Source organism: Podarcis tiliguerta (assembly GCF_965153285.1).
Source record: "Podarcis tiliguerta genome assembly, chromosome: 3".
Classification (NCBI taxonomy): Eukaryota; Metazoa; Chordata; class Lepidosauria; order Squamata; family Lacertidae; genus Podarcis; species Podarcis tiliguerta.
Genome location: NC_139536.1, coordinates 74809118 through 74833575, shown reverse-complemented (window position 1 = coordinate 74833575; position 24458 = coordinate 74809118). Strand labels below are relative to the sequence as shown.

The 24458-nt window shown below is 38.3% G+C and overlaps 1 protein-coding gene across 2 annotated transcripts in view; it reads left to right on the top strand.

Moving 5' to 3' along the window:
• The window catches only part of FUT9 (fucosyltransferase 9), a 47410-nt gene extending 32474 nt beyond the window's left edge, over positions 1–14936 (top strand). For both annotated transcript variants that reach the window (XM_083433573.1, XM_083433574.1), the window contains exon 2: positions 12537–14936. In XM_083433573.1, the coding sequence (XP_083289699.1) occupies positions 12537–13621 (1085 nt within the window). In that variant the 3' untranslated portion in view covers positions 13622–14936. The remainder of the gene's footprint in view (positions 1–12536) is intronic.
• The last annotated feature ends 9522 nt before the right edge of the window (positions 14937–24458 follow it).

The following is a 24458-nucleotide window of genomic DNA, read 5'->3' as shown; positions in this document are numbered from 1 at the left end:
AATCACAGATTTGCCAAGTGCAAATTCAGATAACTCACTATGGTCATCAGTGGGGGACTTCCTTACAGTGTGACTTGAACCAGAGGTTCACTCCATGTCTTATTGGCTGCCATCTTGTGGAACACACCACCCACTGAGATTAGAAAGACGCCAAGATTGTGAATGCCAACCTGCACTCCACATTTATTTGTAGAGGTTTTTCTCAGAATGATGAGCCTAGTAACTGATAGCATTTGCTATTTTTTCAAGTACTGTATTTTATTGGTTTTGTTTTATTGTTGCACCCAGCTGTGATATTATCTAAATGTTTAGCAGTTTATAATTATTTCTATTTTTATTTTTATTTTATTTTATTTTATTTTATTTTATTTTGGGGGAGGAAGCTGCTCTACTTAGTTAAAATGAAATCACCAAGAACACCAAAATAGTATTAATAACTAGAGAGATGAAGAAAACTGGGTGGGTTTATAATGAAGGATGAGGCATTGGTGACTTGAAGAAAAGGTATAGTTCCATCACTAAAGCCAGGTAAACTTGCATGTTCCCATAAAGGGATAATTACCGGTAGTTGCAATTCAGATTGCATCTCTGTAAAAAGGGCAGTGAGCTATTTCTTTGATACTTTGATACTTTGATTTTAGTGGGACAGAAGCCACTATGTAGCAAATGTACTCGTCACAGTTTCAAAACAACAGGTTAGATAAGTTTGGAGCCCATAACTGTCAACACAGCAAACATTGGGAGGGAAATAGAGAATTCAGATGGTGTAATTTCTATAATTGGATGTACATGAGATGCACTTCAAACCCTTCTTAAAACTGAAATATGCATTGGTGGCTGCTTCAAAGGACTGCAATACAAGGCTCCGCCTTAAGATTTGGAAAGAAATGCTGATATCAGGGAACTGCTTGATCAGAACATAGCTCAGTGCCTAATTTGCTCACCAGCGTGCTCACCAACCGGTACAAGCAGGAGATTGGAGTCAATAACTGGGGACACTGAGCTAGGGAGAGGGAGGACGCGGCTTGCCTGCCTGCCGGGGTGAGAAGGTCAGAGGACGTTTGAGTTTGTAAAGGGCTAGGGGAAAACGTGTGTGTGTGTGCTGAGTGCGAGAGAAGCAAATGGTTTATGTGGCTTTGAAATTGGAGCAGAGAAGGAGCATATCGTGCTGTGGGTAAAAGCCTCAGCGCCTAGGGCTTGCCGATCGAAAGGCCGGCGGTTCGAATCCCCGCGGCGAGGTGCGCTCCCGTCGCTCGGTCCCAGCGCCTGCCAACCTAGCAGTTCGAAAGCACCCCCGGGTGCAAGTAGATAAATAGGGACCGCTTACCAGCGGGAAGGTAAACGGCGTTTCCAAGTGCGGCTCTGGCTCGCCAGATGCAGCTTGTCAGACTGGCCACGTGACCCAGAAGTGTCTCCGGACAGCTCTGGCCCCCGGCCTCTTGAGTGAGATGGGTGCACAACCCTAGAGTCTGTCAAGACTGGCCCGTACAGGCAGTGGTACCTTTACCTTTTAGGAGAGAAGAATGTGAGGGTGGAAGGGACTGGCTTTCTTGCTTGGCATATCCTAGAGGGAGTTTACTGTTGGCAACGCAGAATATCCATGGAGGCAGGGTGATGAATCTTCGTGGTGTAGAAGGCATAACCAGGTAGTCGAGTATAGTATTTCCAGATTATGAGGACTCGGAATGATGTACAGTGGCCCAGGCCAGTTACTGAAAGAGTGTGTTCGTAACCACTGGAAACTGCACACACATGTGTGGCGGCGGCAATAGTAGTGGTGATTGCATCACTTCTTTCCTGTTGCACTACTTTTGTATACAAAGTCTTAAGAATTCCCTTTGCATGCTCCTAGATCTGCAGGTGTCTTATTTTTTTACCAACACACATTCATTAAACCTTTTTTTTTTTTTTTACAAGTGAGGTGAACAGTTATTGCTCTGCTTTAAGGAAAGATACTTGCCTTCCATATTACATTGAACTGGTCTACATGAGGCTGCAATTGTGCCACTTAAGAACTATTTATACTCAGTTGCAGAGGATGGAACCAGTTAATGTACACCCTTATTTCAAAGGAAAGATAAAAGGGTCTCATTGTTGTACATGCATTGAAGATTATTTAAAACTTTTTTATTATTCAGATGTGGAGTATCTTCTAAAACAAATAAGCAAATATAATGATTAAAAAAGGGACACGGGTGGCGCTGTGGGTAAAACCTCAGCGCCTAGGACTTGCCGATCGCATGGTCAGTGGTTCGAATCCCCGCGGCGGGGTGCGCTCCCGTTGTTCGGTCCCAGCGCCTGCCAACCTAGCAGTTCGAAAGCACCCCCGGGTGCAAGTAGATAAATAGGGACCGCTTACCAGCGGGAAGGTAAACGGCGTTCCGTGTGCTGCGCTGGCTCGCCAGATGCAGCTTGTCATGCTGGCCACGTAACCTGGAAGTGTCTGCGGACAGCGCTGGCTCCCGGCCTATAGAGTGAGATGAGCGCACAACCCTAGAGTCTGGCCCGTATGGGCAGGGGTACCTTTACCTTTACCTTAATGATCAAAAAAACCATAGCTTAGTGCTGTTTGCCCAGCTATGTGCTGTGGGCTCTGCGTGAATGAAATACAGAATATTTTCAAGATTTAAAAAGTGGGGCTGATCATATCAGAACATGATACAGCACTAGGGGTCTAGGCATGTGCTGTGTGAAATATGACCTTGGAACCTGATACTGCATGGCTGGGATTGAAAGGCTGTACCTCATCATCCAGGAGTGCATTGAGAATTTTCAGACTCCATCTTCAGCACCAGAACCCAACAGCCTTATGTTGAGAAGCCTCTGGAGCAGCATTCGAATAGGCTCAGGGCGCTGCAGCAAAAAGGGAAATAATGGCAGCCCCTCTTCCTTTGGAAAAGGGATCTGTGTGGTTATTTTCAAAAGCATATTCGCCTTGTTTTTAACATAATGCACTATCAAAATGTTTTGCATTTTATAATGACTTTTGCCAGAAAACATAATATTATGGAAATAAAAATGTAGTTGTAAATGGGAATTGAAAAAATGTAGACATCATACATAAAAATGTGTCCCTGTGTTTTTTACAATAGTTATTAAAATTAGTGAAAAGAACCCCCTGTTCCAAGGGAGTAGGGAAACAACCCTCATTCTCATAAAGGATTGTCTGTAGACAAAGGAACTGGCACTGATAAAATCCTTTGAGGGATAGAATCTTTCTGAAGATCAAATTAAAGGAAACTCTTGATGGGACAATGAGTGCAGGTTCAAGTGTATACACAAGAGATGAGGGAAAGCATTTGATCTTTTAAGAACCAATATAGAAAGTTGTAAAAGGAAATACTTTTTTAATTGAATACAGGCTTTTACAAAGAAGGGGGATTGAGATCTCTTCAGCCATGAAAGTGGAATGAATATGATACTGAAGAGATAAGCAAATTGGATATTCAAAGTATAGCAACATTTCAAATTATGTCACAAGTGTATCTGCAGCATTTTCTTTCCATTTACAGTGAAGTTGACATTGTCCTTTAACAATCTAATCCTTTAAGCACCATGGTTTACATTTTTAAAACCACATGTAATTCTAGAACAGAACAGAATTTGAATGTTGCATGAATTGAAATTGAGTCAAGTTTTCGAAACACGAGACTGTGGTTTTTAGAAGTTTTATTTCTGAGATTGGTATACAGAGTTCTAAACCTCTGAATATATGTGAGTTATTAGAAGATACATTTTTTTCAAGTGTGTTTTCCTGAAGTTTGACCTACTTGGAAATAAAATATTTAGTAGCTGCCATTTTGTGTGTGTGTTGTAATTTTACTTTCATGTGTTTTAGAGTCTTCTAAGCTTCCTTGTAAAGGCAGCATCTGGGCTAAAAATTGGATTAAAAAAATAAAATAAAGAACTTAAAAAACTCACAATAAGAAAAAATAAAACACAGAAATATCAAAAATACACAATGCCCAAACTGCAGCAACCTGAACACAACATTAAAATAAATGAATCCTAACTCAAAAATTTCATAGTCCATATGTTTCAAAATAGAGTTCACATATAATCTCCAGATCTACTTAAATATTTGTTTTCTATCAAAATTTACTTCCAGTCTTATACTTTCTGTGTCACATGCCTAACCCCAATCAGTCATGCCACAGTTTTGCCCTGGCACTTCCAAGCAACCAAAGGGAGACTTGCACACCTAAATTAGATTTGTGGGAAAATGGTTCATGTACATTTTATGCAATCACTGTTATTTCACATTGATTTTATCACAAGCAGCCGTTTGTTTCTAGAGCTGCTTGTGAATCAATGCAACCCAACCAATGCACAGATTGAGATTACCCTATTCCTCAGATCACTCATAAATGGAAAGCTTTTTGATCAAGTGGTCTATAAATATCCTAAATAAACGAATAAAAGAGCAGGTGAACGATTGTCAGGATAGTCTCTTTGCAGATCATATTGGCCCTGATTGCTTCAACGGCTTGATTTCATCTGCCGTATGTTGAGCAGATTGCAACGTAGCTTACTATTCTGATTATTTAACAAGCATTGTTCCAGTTAATATCAAGAATACAGTGGCATTTTATTGAAAGTTGGACCTGTTCTTGGCTGGCTTTAAGAATGATTGAGACTCTTTAATCGAGTTGTGTGAAATACGGCTGCAGCCTCAACATTTATATCCCTGACAATAGCCATTTGTTTCTGCTTCACTGACTCCCAAAAATGGCAGCTTGAAAGAGAACATCTAATCCTAAAGCAGCCATAACTGCCTCAACTCTAATCCTAAACACTTTGTTAGGAGTAACTTCTACTGAATTTAACACTACAAATTATATGATCCAGTTGCCATTTCTTTAGTTGAAAATTTCCAGGCAGTTAAAAAAACCAGGCGCTTCATGATGTATTCTATTTCTTTTCTGAAGGATAATATACACCGACCACTTTTACATAATTTTTTTGAGTTGGTCTAGCAAAACTTAATGAAAAGGAGGATATAAATTGTTTTTATTGTTTGGGGGTGATTTAAAACTAGAGAGGAACATAGTGTATAATTATGAACAGTTTTTCCGTAAATTAACTAACCAAAGAAGAGCAACAGATACTTGGCATATTTATTGGGACTGGCTTTTATCAGACACATAGCTAGGTGAAAACAGTACTGTTTTCCTGAAGGAAACTGCAAACTCATCTAATGAAGGGCAGCTGTTTGAACCAGGCAGAATATTTTTCTAGATATCTATTGATCTTCAGATTGTAGTTGCTGCTGTGATTTATTTGTATGACAGTGTTTCAAATACTTTTTAAAATAGCCTTAGGCTTCCGATACACTTGACATATTTTTAGAATTGCAGTCATATCAATATAAAATGCACATGTTTTCTTTTCTGGGAGTTGATAATGCTATACCTGCTTTCCTAAAATACATAGGCATTTTAATTTACTACATCTCTCATACACGTTGCTATTGCTCAGGGCTTTTTTTCCCTGCCAGAACTCAACAGAACTCAGTTCTGGTACCTCTCAGGTGGGTGCCATTGCTATTATGAGAAAACAAGGGATGTGTTCATGGTGAGTTTTGGCAGATCTTTTTCTAGAAAAATAGCACTGCTATTGCTGCTTGTGGCGACCACCCTATTCAAGCTGTCATACAACCATTTTTCTTTACTTTCATAGTCTTTCAGGGGAAAACCTCTTACAATCCTTATTTATTATGTCTCATTCTGAAAATTTCTGTATTAAAAATGCAACAGTGCTGCTTTGGAGAAAGCTGCTACAGAAGATTCCTGTTTACAATATAGATCTCCTATTGAATAGGGGTATTCAACATGGTTCCTACATATGCTGTTCCTCTACGTCATCTTCCTTGATGTATAGGAAGCAAGTGGCGCTGTGGTCTAAGCTTCTTGGGCTTGCCAATCGAAAGGTCAGTGGTTAGAATCCATGTGATGGGGTGAGCTCCTATTGCTCTTTCCCAGCTTCTGCCAACCTAGCAGTTCGAAAGCATACCAGTGTGAGTAGATAAATAGGTACAGTGGCAGGGGGAAGGTAAACGGCATTTCTGTGCACTCTAGCACTTGTCACGTTGTCCCGCTGCACCAGAAGCGGTTTAGTCATGCTGGCCACATGTTCCAGAAAAGTTGTCTGTGGACAAACACCGGCTCCCTCGACCTGAAACAATATAAGTGCCGCACCCCATAGTCACCTTTGACTGGACTTAACCATCCAAGGGTCCTTTACCTTTTACTTTTTACCATCCCTGACCATTGACCGTGCTATCTATGGATGATGGGAGTTGTAGTCCACAATATCAGGAAAGCACCACATTAGCTGCCCAAACTGTGTAACTCAGGTAGCTATGGAATCTAGTAAAAGCTGTTTGCTATTAAACAAGTTGGCAAGTTGAATTCGACACATTTTTCTGTTGCTGAAGTTCTCAAATTTTGTCCTATTGAGCCTCATCAAGTCAGGTGAGGAAGAAAATTTGACTAAAATTGATTAAAATAAAAGATAATAAAGCAATGTGCTAGCTGACATATATAGTGCTGTCAAGCTTTCTGAATACTGCTGTCCCAAGATATTCTGTTGCCTCAAGCAGAGATGCAAGTGCCCTCTCCACTTAGCCAATGCTTTAAAAGTCTTATTTGCCCCCTGCAGAAACCAGCTTAAGCTTTTATCTACTCTCCTCTGCCTGCCCCCAACTTCAAAAATGTCACTTCACCTTGCTGCATGTCAGGACCAGACCTGATTATGAAAAAAAGAGACTATAGACATAATTGTTTGCCCTAAATGCTTAGGAAGGGCTTTTCTAACTGCCTACACAATGTGTTCTGGATGGAATTGAGTCATAGATAAATTCTACACAAGTTTGGGTCTTGAATAAGCTTTGCCAAATGCAAGTCTTGCAGCTGAAACTTTTTTGTTATGATCCTTTGTGTGAAGTAGATCTCATTACAAGGCAATGGGGAGGGGAACAACTTCATGGTGATAAGAAGAAGAAGAAAAATCATTTGAGTCCATCCTAAGATTTAAATGTGTGTTTTATTATGATGTGCAGATTTTTAGATGTTGATAGCTTCCCCATGGATTTACATTAAAATTCAAATCTCTGTCTAAAATTCAGTAGCTTCGTAATACACTGCACAACAGTTCTATAAGCAGCTTTTAAAAATTAATTTTATGTATGATTTTGTGCTGCAAGAAGTATAAAGCAAGCACTTGCTGACCTTTAATATTTAATCTTCTGGTTGCACATCATCATATTTTCTTCTTAGTACTTTTCTTTTTTTAGCTCCAGTACCAGAGGGATTCGGAAGGAAAATGAAAATTACCCCTTTACTGAAATTCATCAAAGATGCCTCCTCCATATTGTCATTCTAAAAAAGGACATTAAACAATATGATGAATCCACTGAGAGTATGTTTCCTTAGCTTTACAATGGAGGATTTCTAAATTGCTATAGAAGAAAACAATGTACAGTGGTAATGGGCTACCTACATGCCTGATCAGTGATGCAGCACACATAACACAGTAGCAGAATAGGATTGATTTGGAAATGTCAGTCTTTTGTGAGAGACGGGGCTTATAGAAAGGGAGAAAGAAATCAAGAAAATATTGAATGCCTCATCCTAAAATTGTATTAATTAGGATTGATGCAGGATACTATGAAATGGTTCTTAGCGGCAAGAAATAACAAGGAAGATTTTCCAAAAAAGCAAAGAAGATTTTTATTTGAGCTGGCTCCTACACTGCTTATGGCCTCACTAATTCCTCACCACACCCACCCTAGTACAGTTGTGTACCACATGCAAAAGACCGGAAAATCCAACCTGCCATTGTTTTGTGATTTTATTCATTGCATTTAAATTATTTACACCTTGCCCTTCACAAGATAGCTTCAATATGGCTTGCAATAAGGAGACTAAAAATGTCATAAGATTTGTAAATCAATAAAAACAGAATAAATATCTATATAATGATGAACACATATAAATATGAATACATATATAAGCCAGTGGGCATGACAAGGAAAACATGAGCATAAGTAAAATTTGGAGATGGCAATTAAATAGAACCATTCCCATGATAAATAGAAGATCATAAGAACCTACTGGAATAGTCCAGTGGCTCATCTAGTCTAGTGTACTGTTTTCACAGTGGCCAACCGGACGTCTATAGAGAGTCTGAAAGTAGGACCTAGAAGAGCTATCCCCTCCTGTGGTTTCCAGCAAGTGGTATTCAGAAACTATGAAAAAATGGAAACTATGACTGATAGTCAAGTTCCCAAAGCAGTTGAACTGGTGATCTAAACTATATGGCCAAGTGTGAACTCTATCCACTGACCATTGTAGATCTCATGTGTCAAAATCACAAGATTTCTTTTGGCATAAGGTACATTCTGAGGAAACAACCCTTATTGCTGATGGTCACACCTAAATACAGTGGTACCTCAGGTTAAGTACTTAATTCATTCCGGAGGTCCGTTCTTAACCTGAAGCACCACTTTAGCTAATAGGGCCTTCTGCTGCTGCTGCGCTGCGGGAGCACAATTTCTGTTCTCATCCTGAAGCAAAGTTCTTAACCCGAGGTACTATTTCTGGGTTAGTGGAGTCTGTAACCTGAGGCGTATATAACCTGGCGGCTATGTAACCTGAGGTACCACTGTAAACCATTGCTGATCCCTTTTTATTGGCTTCGATGCCATTGAAATGTGAGACAAAAGTACAAATATGAAGAAAACCGAGGCTGTAAAACTGATATGTGAAACATATTATCAAATCCTCTACACAGATACAGCACTGATACACTATATCAAATGTAGCCTGCAGGCTGTCCCTTCCCTTTTTACCACAACTTCAGTTTAGCCAAACTGTGGTTAGTTTTAACTACAATTTACTCAAGCGTGCCAACTTCAAACCTTTGTTTATGATGTAGGCTTGCTTCAATAAACAATGGTTAATCAGAACTTTGTGCTTAAAATAACTGCCATGGAAATGTGTTGATTATTCTTAGAATTTGTAGAAATGACATTACAAAATACAGTTTATGACAGATTTGCCTTGGCAGCATGCCTTCCAAGAAAAGCCCTCTATTTTAGCTAAGAAAGGAACAGTGTGTAATCCTGGTGGAATAAAAGGAGAAATGGCTAGAGTGGTAAAACAACATCAGTTTCCAAATTACATATTCATGACTTTCACAAAACTCAAATTTAAAGTACCTTTCCAACTGACTTATGGGAGACTGATCATATTTAGTCTGGTTTTGAAATTGTATTAGAACTTTTCTACCGAAGCACGTTCAGTTTGCAAGGCTGGTATCAGAACAGTTGGAATTTATTCCATTTCATTTAACTTTATCAGCTAAGGATTATCCATCCAAAAAAACGTATTTGGATGATAAAGCATTTTGTTCTATTTGTTATCTGAAATAATGTAGAATTCCAGTCAGGTATTACTATCTTTGGAACACTGGAAGTATAGAAGCTCTGCTGAGCCATCTGTTATGCTCTTTAAAATGTTTAGGGGAGAGTTTCCCCCCAAAACTTTTTTCCTTTAGGAAACATTTCCCACATTACCCTGCCTGCTATAGAATCCCTAAGCCTCTTTTCGAGAACCACAATGGATAGCTGTCTGCAATCATTAAAGGACCCATAGTTAATTCTGTAGTTACATGCTTCTGGAGGTGAAGCTACATCACTTGAGTCTGAAGGTGAAGGGAAAGCCATATGCTCAGGCCAGGTTGGAGGGAGGGTTAGGTAAAAGTAGAAGGGGGTGCTCTGCAGGTAGCACTGGGCCATGGATGCTAAGAACATGAAAAGCTTTTCTCATGCTTCTTTCCTCCTGCGACCCTCTTCCCAACTTCTCTCGCAACATGTGTGTTTCCTGTCCCTGTATCTACCACCAACCATTTAGTTTGGCCCCAGCTTCCATTGAAATCTTACCTTGGACTTGATTATTCTGCACATATTTACAGTCATTCATTGCAACATTCATTGATGTTATTTGCAAGATCTACATTCTCAAGCAAATCAAAAGCAATTGTCTGTTATATACTCATAACATAAATGTATTGTTTGTTTTTCAAGAGCTGCAATAAAAATAGCTGTATTACTGAGCAGTAAATAATTTGATGTGGAAAAATTTAGTTAGCTTCCTTACAGATGATGGTGGCTTGTAAATTAAACCTTATGTATTAAACAATGATGTAGATCAAATTTTCGTAGTATTTTTTAAGGGGGAGGGGAAGATTTTACATATTATAGTTTTCAATAGAAATGCTTGTAAAGACATTTAATATTATATGTTCTAGTTTTCTGGTTTCTGTGGTACTTTTTCATTATATTTGTTTGCTTTGATCTGTTGGGGAACTTAGCTTTAGGTACAGTTGTTGGGCATAATCTACCACTATTGGGTGCAATCAAACACCATTAAATTCAATGAGCTATGCTATTGACTTCAATCAAATGTTTGATTTCTCTCACTGTAATCACTAGTGAATGATCTGACTTGTGTGACTCATTCTCATAACAGAGCATTATTGATTTTTCTCTGTGGGACTTTTCTCTCCTGAATGTAAAGACACATTTTTCTTTCTCTTTCTTCTTCTGGATTCCCTTTTCTCCAGCAATCAATACACTTTACTAAATTTATAGAGTGTCTTGTTAAAAATAATTAGAACAAAATGAAGATCTGCCTTTTTTACTCAGACTGTATTATCTTTTTGGGAAAACATAAATATTCAATAACTTAACTAGCATATCTTATATGATTCACACTGTATAAGAAACACAAATGTTTATGTTGTTACGATAAATGAGAGAAGACAGAAACTCTTCATGGAGGAATTTGGCACTTCTTTCATTCATTGAGATTCATTCTTAGCAAGAGGATTATAACCATGAGAACTTGTGTTGGCCTGCATCAATGGTAGAAATTTTCACAGTTTAACATGATGGTGGGTGTGCAAAGTTAGCATTCACTGGGGCTCCCAGTTTGCAGCAATCAAAATTTGTTTGGGACATTAAGGGTGGTAGTAAGGTATAGAAACCAGGAGCAAAGTTCTGCACAAAGCAACAAGTATCTCTTTCCAACAGCAGCCAACCGGACTTGTCTCTCGTATTCTGAATTAAAGACTCCATGTACCTATCATAGCTAAGAGCTATTGATAGAAATCCCCATAAATTGAACTAAACCTTTCTGTAGTATTTATTAATTAATTAAATTGATCTTCTGTATCAAAAGAACATACAAAATGCATCAAACATAAGCAATAAGATTTTAATAAAAATCCCAATCACTGTGATTTGAATATCCTGGAAAAATAATTTACTGTGACTAAAATTTACTGTGTCTTTAAGCTGCCACAAACACTATTGTTTTTGCTGAAATAAATAAATAAAAGAAAAAAGAATATTAGACTGTTTATTTGCTATCAGGTCATTTTACTCTCCTTCAAATCTTTCCATAAAATATTATATTAAACTTATTATTACTATTATATTTAATACATGTAAAAATGTAACAGCATGCACTTCCCTTACAAAGTTTGTTTATGGTGGGGAGGGGAGAGACAACATACTGAAAACTGTTGGCACACTAGCCTTTCATGATATGCTATGGTTGTCCACCCATCTACTGTATTTTTCACCCCATAGGACGTACCTAGATTTGGGGGGGGGGAATAAAGAAAAAAAATTATTTCCCCCCCAGGTGCAGGGGAAGCCCAAGCTTCCCCCGACCCCAGCCCCCAGAACAGGCTGCGGACATCTGCCCGAAGCACGGGGCATGCTCCGCAGCGCGCCCCATGCTTTGGGCTGCAGGCTGCCGCCCGCAAGCCTTGCGCGCCTGGTGGGACCTCCTGCCGGGCACGTGAGGCTTGCGGATAGCTTCCTGAAGCCTGGAGAAAAGCCTGCATTCACCCCATAAGACGCACACACATTTCCCCTTCATTTTTGGAGGGGGAAAAGTGCGTCCTATGGGGCGAAAAATACGGTACTTTAGCAGAGTTTAATTCATTTCTGCTAAGGCAGCTGCTTGCAGGAATATTGAGGGGTTGTGGAGATAATGTTTGATAAAGGATTTCCTTGCATATCACTCCATCCATCTGACATATTCTCTATCCAAGGGGGAATATGGGAAGAAGTAACAGTAACTTAGATGAAATGTAAATTAGATTCCAATGTCCCTTGAAGTATTGATTTACGCTTATGGAAAGAGATGTGCCAATTGCAAGTATAGCTCAAGCAAATGTTTCACCTGCTTTTTCCTTATATTTTAAAAATTTTGCCAACAAAAAAACCCAACTCATTAGGAAATATTGGTGACTGAACTTGGAAAATCCTGCATGCAGAACAACTGCTCTACCCACTGGTATTTATTTGCTTATAGGATTCCTGAAGCAGATTTTTCTCAAATGGTGTTGTTCCACCACTTAGTGGAACAATAATGAATAATGTATGGCATTGTTACCATGGGGTAACATTACAATAATTTAACGCTTGATGATGACTTCCTATTTCCATCTTCCCTTCACAGATCAAATTATGACATCATCACCCAAAGGAATTTTCCGGCCATTTCTATTTATCTTCATTGTGCTGGGATGCTTCATGGCATGTCTACTTATTTATATCAAACCGACAAACAGCTGGATATCTGGTCCTATTGAATCAGCCAGCTCTGTTCTAAAAATGAAGAACTTCTTCTCCACCAAAAATGATTATATCAATGAGACAACTATTCTGATATGGGTATGGCCGTTTGGCCAGACATTTGATCTGAAATTCTGCCCAACATTTAACATCCACGGGTGCCATCTGACTACAGACCGCACACTATATAACCAGTCTCATGCCGTTCTTATTCACCACAGAGATATCAGTTGGGATCTGACTAATTTACCTCAGCAACCTAGGCCGTCATTTCAAAAATGGATCTGGATGAACTTGGAATCACCAACACACACTCCACAAAAGAGTGGGATTGAGCATCTATTCAATTTGACCCTCACTTATCGTCGAGATTCAGACATTCAAGTGCCTTATGGCTTTATGGTAGTTAGCACAAGCTCCTTTCCATTTGAAATGCCGAATAAAGAAAGACTGGTGTGTTGGGTGGTGAGTAACTGGAACCCAGAGCATGCTAGGGTCAAATATTATAATGAACTAAGTAAATACCTTGAGATCCATACCTATGGACAAGCATTTGGAGACTATGTGAGTGATAAAAATTTGATCCCAACCATCTCCGCTTGTAAGTTTTATCTTTCCTTTGAGAATTCTATCCACAGAGACTATATCACAGAGAAGCTTTACAATGCTTTTCTTGCTGGATCTGTGCCAGTCGTTCTAGGTCCTCCTAGAGAAAACTATGAGAATTACATCCCTGCTAGTTCTTTCATTCACGTGGAGGATTTTCTCTCTCCAAGGGACCTCTCAGAGTATCTTCTTTTGCTCGACAAAAATGATAAACTGTATGTTAGCTACTTCGACTGGAGGAAGGATTTTTCAGTGCACCTTCCTCGATTTTGGGAATCACATGCATGCCTTGCCTGTGACCATGTAAAAAGACACCAGGAATACAGGTCGGTTGGCAATTTAGAAAAATGGTTTTGGAATTAAACTCCTATCCCTTACTTGCACTTTACATATATATTTTTAAAATCTAACAAAACCATTATTCCAAGTGAAGATGGTGGGGGGAATCCCTGCAGAATATGTGACATCTTTGTTTCCTGGATACAACATATTCCAGTTACACTATCTCTGGATCATTCATCCAAAACTCTCCTTACTTTCCACAGAAAGGTATCTCATTAAAAAAGACTAATGATGTCACGGACATTGGCCATGTTCTGTGTTGTTGACTTATTTGGAGAGGTGATCGTTTTATTTTATATAGATGTGACTTTGAAAAGGAATTAAGAGCTGGCAGCCTGAACAGAAGTTTAATTATTTTGTTAAAGCAATCAGCGCTATGGTGACTTCTTGTTATATTTTCATCAAATGCAAACACAAATATCATTTTTTTGCAATGTGTACTGAGAAAAACTGAGAAGTAACTTATGTGGACACTTATTAGAGATCTGTATGTGAAACTGGTGCAACATGGTTGCACAAATTATTCCTCCTGAGCCACTGGCATGCTATCGTATTTATATTTTGTTGGAAATCCTGCTATGTATATAGCTGGTTATGTGCACTGAATAGTAATTTATTGTTTACCATTTCTTTTTGAAACTTCCCCCCATTTTTTATTTGTTTGTAATACAACAGTCACTGGCCAATACATAGAGTAATGGTGTTTACACTGGCTCAGATAGTTTCTTTCTGGGAGAAAACAGACTTAGATAAAAAATTAAAATTTCTAGCTAAGATTCAATATAGGATTCAAAGAAAAAATATTTGTGAGTTCAACTCTTTAGTGAAATACACATGTGACCTTCTATGCCATTTTATATACTGCGTACAAGGTACAGTTCCAAAAGCAGTTTTCTATGAAGCATGGAAGGCTTCTACTGAGTAAAAATAAGTCTAAAGACCCATTCAGCTCATGGAACTAGTTTCCTAATTATTTGAAATCTGGCCTTGGTAAACAAATACATTTTTTTAAAAATGTGCATTTTCCTCCATCTACTCTAGAATGCTAGTTGATTGACAAAGTGAACATTTTCTATCCTTGGCGAAGTATTAAGTGGCATGCTTTGAAACCACACAGTCAGAATTAAATACGAACTGAGTGCTTTGTTGAAATGAAGATTCAGAAGGCAGCAAATAAAAGTCTGTTTCCATTTGGGGACAAAGGAAGCAGCTTTATACCAGGTAAGACTATTTGTCCATCTAGCAGAGGCTGTTCATCATTTCAGGATGCAGAAATATTTCCACATCAACTGCTACCTGATGCTTTTAGCTGGAGATCCCACCAGTTCAGCCTGGGGCCTTCATGCTCCACTTCTGAGCTTGGTTCCTCCCATAAGCAATAAGCAATCTTTTTTGTTGTTGTTTATCTGATAGGACCACTGTTTCAACAGTAGGTAGATATTTTGTCTAATGCCTTGAAAAGAGTAAAAGATTTATCAGTTAGGTGACAATCTTATACCTGGGAGTAATCACCACTGAACTAAGTGGGACTTCTGGGTAGCTGGGTGCATAGAATTCTGTTGTTAGCCTTGTATTTCTGACAGTTGCAAATTATCTACTTCTCAGATGTAACCATCTGACAATGATTCAGCCATTAGCAGGCTGCTATGATAGGAATATTCAGTCTCAGAAGTGATCCCTGAGCTGGGACACTTACTGGTGGGAAATGTTTGAAAATTCCTAGATCAGGCTACAGCTGTTTTGGGTTTGAATTTAAGCCCATAGAATAGAGTTTCTCAGTGGTGATATTAATGCACCTCCCCTATGTCATTATGTTGTGATGATGCTGCAGCCTTTTATTGGGGCACAAATATTTTAAGGTCAGAGATCTAAGCAAACATTTCAGTTCATATTTCTTTCTAAGTTGATGAATACAAATGCTTTTGATTACTTCATGTTTTAACAATAAACATAAAAGCATGATTATCAAGACCACAGTACAACAGAAGGCTGCAGAATGAATCATGAAGGCTGACAGAACCTTTCATCTGTTGGGAAAGTGAAAGAAGAGAAAGCAGGACAGCGACTAGAAGGTTGTCGATGTCATCAGAGTTGTCAGTGTTCATTATCTTCCGAAGGGGTTGTGCATACAGTTTGGGAGTTGATGACAGATGTGGTGCTCCATGTTCTCCACACTTTCAGAAGGAATGAGCAGTAGCAGCCAGTGAGGTGAGGCAGCTTATCCGAATAGCTCTGGGGCAGAGCAGTGGGAAGATAGGGGCTGGCAGAGCCAATCCAGCACTTCCACCAGCACACCTGCACAGCCCTAACTTTGCTCCGTCCCTGCCCCAGCACTAGCCAAGTAACCTGTAGCAACACTGGTGTTTGGATGCAAATCTGTGGCACTGCCCCACCACATTGGCCACTATTGTCAGTGAGCAGAAACCTGATTAAAATGGTGGTTTATTTTGATGGGCAATGGCAATAGAACATTTTGCTTTAGTTGGATCACATTTATAAATGCCCCACATTGTGTGGACTGTTGGCAGATAGGATATTGAATATTAGGTGATGGCTTTCTACTTGCAGAATACTATTGCTCCTAAGATACATTGATCTACCTATATATAGCAAGTCCAATCCATGTGTTTCTTAATGTGTTTGGGGAGAAGCACCCATCCTTCTGTTTCAAAGGGTTTTACATTTGTCTCAGTACTTTGTGGCTAAAATCTATTCCTGTCCTTTTATGAATGTATGAATCGAGGGTTTCGTTAACACTAAATCAATGCAATAAAAAGTAGGCACTGAAAGTAGACACTTCCCCTGAGAGAAGGACTAAGCTGTTTGCTTAAATGTATTTTATTAAAAAGGTACAAATTGTAGGTATTAGAACTGGGGTCCCTGGTGTGGTGCCCTCAGACACACACACTCTTGGTGCTCAGCAGGGCCCCCTGCCCATCCTATTGTACAAAGAGGTTTTTTGCTTTGGGGGAGGTTGGCTTGGGGCTCCTGTTCCTGTAAATTCCATCTACTTTGGGAGAAAGGAGAAAATGTTATAGCTGTTCTTAAACTCCCCATGATAGTGAATGGGGCACACAAAGCTCAATTTTATATAAAGTTGCTCAGAAATCAGATTGAAAAGGTGCACAGAACAACTCAGAAACAAATCATTTTTTTTAATGCACAACTACAAGATGATACAAAGCAGTTGAATTTGAATCTACGAAACTAATATGTCTTTGTGCACAAAAGTTGTGCTTGGAACTCTAAGGCTCACATTTCAGTATGTGATACGTTTACTAGTCAGTAGAATTCAAAATGAAGCATTACCTTTCTCATATTTCTCAGCAAAAAAGAGTTTTGGGGGCAAACATTTGGAATTCATTTTCTGTCAAGCCCTATTTGATGTCTGCCCATCAACAAAATTAGCAATCATATGAGAGGGAGATTTAGCTTCAAATTCTCCTATCGTGTCCTTGCCCTTTACCATGCATGCATGTGAGAGCATGTCTGCAGAGGACACACCCTCTACACCCATGGATTCTCCCCATGATGAGGGGAGATCTGGGTTCCACATTGCAGGAGAACCCTACATACTGTACGTAGAACAGGCACCTTTCTACAGTGTATCAGGGCATAGCCAGCAAGGGCAGGATCAGCAGACATAGCCCCATTCTTTTTAAACAAGTATTGGGAGCACCCAAATAGGGCTACAGTGTTTGTACAACTATGCATTGTGATAACTCTATCTGTGATTCAAAATTCTTTTCCCTTGTATTTGTCTTATTTTCATCCATACCCAGTCTAGCAACTTATGTAAATATGTCCTTAGTGCTTTATTCTTATGTGACCTCTGGGCAATAAGGATAATGAATAATGGATAATCTTTAAGTGATAGATATTGTATAAATGAACCTTTGTTATCTGAAATATAACGTGGGGTTGCAATGAAACTCTGTGTCCGTTAATCGTATGTAAATTGAGCTCATTTTTGTATGAACTTTGGACTTTCAAAATGATTTGCATGTTCCCCAGAGCATTTAGGCAAATGGTTCTATAATGTATCGATCTTTTCCATTTTCTTTGTTTGAGAAGATGGTAATTGTTTACCTAATATCTAAGTGATAAGACATGGCTGCAACAGCTTCCCCATTTATTTCAATGGAGGAAACAGATCTTGGTGTTCTTTTTGAATGAGGAGGCATTCTGTTCATTAGAGCTCTGTTTGTATACTACAGCAGTAATTCCCAAACTTGTTTTCCCACAGAGGACTTAAAAGTTGCAGATTGTCTTAGCAGACTACTTAATGGTTTTTCTATCTGTTGTAGCCATTGTGCCATGCTGTGCTAGGTGCTCTTTGATTTTTAATTGCATTTTATTGCTTCTATTGTATTTTATTTTATTACAGTTTGCATTCCATACAATAAAAATAAAAGAAGCAACAAAAATACAATTAAAAATCAGTATGAATATTCAATGTGGGCATGCTACAGACCACCCAAGTGAAGGCCGCAGACCACTAGGAGTCTACGGACCACAGTTTGGGAATTCCTGCACTACAGGTAGAATGGAACTCTTTATCAGGGCAGTATCTTCAAATGTTTGGAAAATGTGACATTTAAGAACAAAAAGCTATTAAATTGAGGGGGAAGCTGACACCTTTATTTCCAAGAGAAACTTTGATACTTCCCCTATGCACACACACATTTGTATCATCTGTGTAGGTATTACCACTGTTTCAAAAAAAAGCTCTATTGCGGGAAACTGTGAATCTCCGCTGTTCACCAGCATTAACATTGTTACACTACAAGAGAAAACTGATAATGTGCATGAATGTGATAGAATGAAATCTTAACCTTCGTTATCTAAAAGGGAAATCCTGGCTTGGATTCAGAGGTAGCTACTGTGAGCTGAATGGCATTTCTGCTCACATAAGGGAGACCCATGATTTATGTAGGTTCCCTGCTCCATGCACTGTGTCCTGTGCCATATTCCACAGCATTCACAAACCTCAAAATTGGCTTTCAGTGGTGCTGGAAGCTGGAGTGAGGAGGTTGGAGTTGAAAAGCCCTGTCCTGTGAGTGAAACATTGTTCTCAGTCCTTAGGGCAAATTTTCTTTGAATGTCTATGTGTGTAATCAAATATATGGGCAATGTTTGTATGTTTTGCTTTTTGGAAAGCAATATGCTGCAAAGCAAACTGAAGGTTGTATTATCAAATCTGTGTTATTTTGTCTTGGGGAAATGAATCCAAAAGAGCATACCATGTCGAAGTAATTTAGAACCTGAGCTCTCTTCTTTTGAGTCATATTGGCATTGTATTGTTTTCAATGGCAACTGATTCTGTCCTGTACTGAAGAACATATATTTGAATTGATAAACTAGATGGATTCCTTTTGCTTGTTCAAAATGTTAAAGTAGGTTTGAAGTTGTATAATTGCCTACAGGCTCTACCTTTCTGGTGCATAGCATAAAATCAAAACAAATAGCAAAAACCTAAGAGCAGATATCACAGGTTGAACAAATCCCCCTCTCCCTGCAAGCCCATGCATGCCCCCTAAATCTGCTACAGAGGGTTAGGGTAACTCTCCAGAGCAGATTTGTGGGGTGCAAGGGTGATGAGAGGAATGGAAGTCCTGCTTGTGATGTCACTCTAGTTCTCTGAAGACCAGCAAAAACAGGTCCAGCAAAAACTTCAGTTGTAAGTTATGATGGACAAGGTCACACATGTTACAATTATGCTAATTTCAACACTCTGTTGATTGCTGGAATGCGTGAAACTACAGCAGACCAATCTCAACTCTGAAGGATGCTGGCATCTAAGGCAATTTTTCAAGTGTGTTGATAATTTCCTGACACAGCTTCTACCCTTTCTTCCTTATCTAGATCCAGTGCCTGCTGTGACATAATTTCACTGTGTAATTAGAAGCATGGCTGGCCCAAAATACTTTATCAGAACTGGAAATGTCCTCTCCACCCATAGGTGCATAGTACCCATCTTGGCAGTTGATGTGAAAACAAAAATCCCACAGAGCACCCCTCCTAGGGAGCAAATAACACTATAATTATTGTTATTATCATATGCGGGAGGAATTCAATTGCATGCTCTTTTGATCATTCTTGTCAGTGTAAACATTTTGGCTTGCCAGATGAAACAATCCACCTCTTCACTCAGCATGCTCTTCTAGGAACTCACAGGTGTTTTAACAATGACATATAAGCAAGAGGGGGAAGAGATGTACAGTTGTTGTAGCTGCAGATCTTCTGAAAAATCTAGTTCAGTCCCAAGGAAACTATTCTAAAGAGATTTGTTTTTAAGGTTTGGGGGTTCTTCATTAGGGGTTCTTCATTTACATGGTCGGGCTAATCCTGTTCCATATGTGAGGCTCCTGCTTCACTTCCATCTACCTTTTTCATCTGCCAGTTGCATTTTACTGGAATATTTTCTATCACCTTTTTCCTTTCCTTTCATCTATTCAAGTTTTCATCCAAGAAATAAACCACAAATCCATAAACTACAATTGTAAAATGATATCATGTTATGGTGATATAGAGCACCATGTATTTAATTCAATCAAAACCCTATTCTGAGGTAGGATCTGTTGTATTATGAGCAGCTAAAACAAGCTGGGATGAAACCATGCTTTGATACCTAGGTTGTTATATCTGAACCAGGTATTCACTGGGGTACCACAGTATGCCATCATCTTGACTCGATTACACATTTTTAAATCATTATTTTTCCTGTTTTGGAAAAAACCAACGTATATCATCTCAACATTTCGAATATATTAAATTCTACCTTCACTGTATTGCAATGCATATATGAGTTTTAAACAACTTAATAATAACCAGCATTTTTCTTCTACTGCTTTATTGATGGAAACCTCCTTTCCCACCAATATTGGGTTATTAAAACACTGCTATCCATTAGGAGATGCTAAATCAGTTGTCCTAAGCACAACTTTTCGAACTACACTTTCTACTATACAACCACAGTGCCAACAGGTAGCAGATATATTTGAATACATTTATTTTAGCCTCTATGGAGTCAGATGCCATGGAGTTAAATGCCATTATATAAACACTTCTTCAGTTAGGCTTAATGCAGTGTGACATTTTCATTCCTTTTGTCCATAAATACCACAAAATGTTATCCATTATATTCCTATTCTTGTTCAATCCTGAGCAATTCTTCTTTTAAACTTCTACTTTCTATCCGTATCTGATATACTGTAGATAACATGCCTTTATTTATACTCATCATTAATATTCTTAAATTCTGTTTCTTTCCTCAAGCACTTCTCCATTAATTTATCTAGTGTGTCAATCAAAATAAGAGAATCACTCCTTTTTTTATTTTCCTAACAAAATCTTCATACGACTTAATTTTTCCTTCTATTACAGGCTTTGAATTTGTGCTTTCAAGAGGACTACTTTCCCCATACAACCTTTAAACCTGCAATCCTAAATTGCCTTTAAGTGGTGCAACCGGTACTGAATGCTCACATGCAAACTAGGACAATTTTAAAGCAAGACTTTACTCAATATGTGTTCCTATAGAAATAATTCCTCAGGAAAACAGCCTCCTTCAAGCTATCATACGTTCTTTTCATTATGTTATATGAAATTCATTGGGAGCTTGTGTCCCTTTATTCTTTTTTTACAGCTAACTCAAAGTACCATTTCCGTGTAGTCATGGAGAGGCGGTCAGCATAGTGATGTGACAAAGCTATACAAAGCCTTTTGTTTTTTGGCTGATAATCCAATTGAAACCAAAATGGTTTTGATAGCTGTTTAATGTGAACTATAAATATATCACTTCAGTCTTTAGTGGCTAAAGATCTGATTGCAAACTGTTCATTCACTGAGGGCAATCAGAAGGGCCATACACTTGTTTTGGATGCACAGATATAAGTGAGCAGATCAGAATTAACACTATAGTGTTAACTGAAGCATATCAGAATCACTATTGCACATGCCAAAAAATGTATTTAAATGGGGGATATATATTATACACACTGAGCATGTGTTCCAAAAATGGAGAATGTGTACTATAACATACTGCTGGCAGCTTTCCTACTTTCAACCAAGTATCCCATTTTTGGAAGACTATAAACTAGGGTCTGAAAAGCTACCCATGGTCTTCTGCTCATGGAGATTTTTCACTTCCCCTTTACACCACGTTTTGTCTCTCACTTACCCTAAAATGTCTTCTCTCAAGTCCATGCACATTGGTCTTTTTATATCACAGCCATAATTTTTTCATCCTGGAGTAACACAGTGTAGTAAGAATGAATTGCGAAAACATGAGCTTTCCTAAGGATGTTATTAGCAGCACTGGCAATTTTTAAAGTGCAGAGGTTTAAGTAGTTTAGTCAGTGAAATCATTCACTATGTATTAGATGTACGCAAAGGATTTTGACAGTGACTGAGCCAATATTAGTACTGGCATAATTCTACTACTGAAATGAGAGAGACTTAAAAGTTCTTAATTTCTGGTTGATCATGCTTCTTGTGATTAATTCTACAAGTTAAACCTCCAACTTACTTTTCTAGACAATAAAAGAAAAAAATGATCAATTTTTAATCCAAGGGAGGCAAACGAATGCAAATGTCAGGAGCACTTACAAATGGGTGAAGGCAACACCTTTAGTAAACCCAATGGAAAATCCATCAAGCCTTCAATAGCAAATGGCGGCGGGGGGGGGGGGGTCTTCCTTTGTTCTTCTCTGACATGGATTGCAGAAGGAATTGCTGGGTCATTCCAACGTTTCTGTATTATGTCAACATGCAACCAGAAAGTCAATATTGAAATGTTACATCCTTTTACACATTTTAAATCTTTCAAGGGCCAATTAATGGATGTTCTCTGTGACAACTGCTGTAAACCTATGCATATTTACCTATAACTTACTGAACTCGGCAGGATTCACCTTTTCGTAAACATGCATAGGTTTGTGCTGTTAGTCTTAATGTGCAAACTTGTTTCCAGTGAATGAGCACAAAGGTTAAAAATTGGGAAATATTTGTTATATAGGACTTCTTATATCTTGTATTAATGCACTGTAATTTTGCACTACTTTGTAAAAAAACTTTAAAAATCTAAAACATGCCAAATGTACAGTATGTAAAATATTTTGCTGACTTTATCTAATTATCTTGTTTTTCTGAGTGTTAATGTGATGTATAATTAACTATTTTGACTCAAGCAACAATGACCACACCCAACACACCAATGGATTGTTTTAATTTTTATATTGGCTACTTTCATAAATCACTTTTTCTACTTATTTTTGTATTTTTCCATGTCTGTGAAATATATAACCCTTAGCTAACATTGATGTAGAATAGCAGGTTGCTAGAGAATATCTTAAGATACAGATCAGCATTTGAAACTGTGAGCCAAGATGCTTTTGAATTACGCAATCACTAGCTTGCCAAATTACTTGATATGTCTTACAAAATGAAAAAGGGTGCTATTAGTCTTGCTGTTCTTTCATTCTGATAGTGAATAATGTTGACATTTAATAAATATGTGTTGGTTAAATTATCAATAACTGATTATCCGGTGGAAGCTGGAACAGAGCTGAAAACAATAGTGAGCAGTCTTGTTTGCTGCACCGTAACTCTTTAAATTGCATACTATCAAAAGCAATGATTGAACTCCACATGGTTTTGTCAAGAGGGAAAAGGCCGCTGTAGCATGTGCAAACTGAAGAATTTACCCAGTCATGACAATGTAATATCCTGGTTGCTGGGAAATGAAAGAGGGTATGGCTTATTCACCCACAGAGAGCGAAGCAGCTCCCACATCACATGGGTATGAGTTTGTAAAACAGGGTTTTGGGTAAAGCAAGTACTTTCAGTATTAACAACCAAATTCATAGGGAGTTCAGAAGCATGGTTCAGTTTTCTGGTTGGGTGAACTACTCTAGCCTTGCAGAAAGGGGTTGTTCCCTTTTTGTATTTCCTCCCACACCCAGCAATTCAGAAGCCAAGTTTTCATTTACTTGCATAATAATATTAAAGCAGGACTGCTTTATTATTCCAGACACTTGCACCATTGTGTTTATCATATCATTTATTGTACATAAAGATAGGGAAATATCCAACAGTGATATAAACTGCAGTGGGAAATTATAGCTCACTTCTAAAATATACATTTTAAGAAGCCATGAAAGGACAAACGGCCTTGTAAAAAATATGTGTATACTTTTATATTAATTACAAGTTGAAGGTTTCCTCTTTGTGCTCCCAAGTGTAACCTCAAATAAAGCCAGGTTTCCTGTTGTTTGGATTACTATTTTGCCACCTTAATATGTGGAAGTATAAATATGTAGTTGCATTTCCCCTCCTCCTTTATGTTGTGAATTTCTGTGTGTCTGATTATCTGTGGTTCTGTTTATGAAAACATATTACATGTGACAGTCTGCAAACTCCCTTTTGTGGAATGCCAGGGAACTGGAACTGTAATAAAGACTTCAATGATGTGTGGAATTTTATTTTCCGCAAGTTTTCAAGCACTTCATTGATTTTTTTAAAAGATTAGCACAGAAATTCTCCCCAGAAGATGATAAACACTGAATATGTAAATAGCTATCAATATGTGTATAAAGTTGTTGTAATAGGTATATTTAAAATAAAAGACACAATTTAAAAGTACTTTTTCCTTTGTGTTTGATTTAGAGATCTCTGCCTGTGATTCTGATCCAAATCTCACTTGATTTGAAATAAAGATGCTTTTTGTGTCCAATGTTTTCAGTGGAAATGTTCTATATGTGATCTGAATAGAGCTATAATTTATCTCTTTCATTGTAGCAGCCATTTTGATTCCCCCAAATTCACCTTTTTAAAAAGCTGTTAGCTTTATACTGTC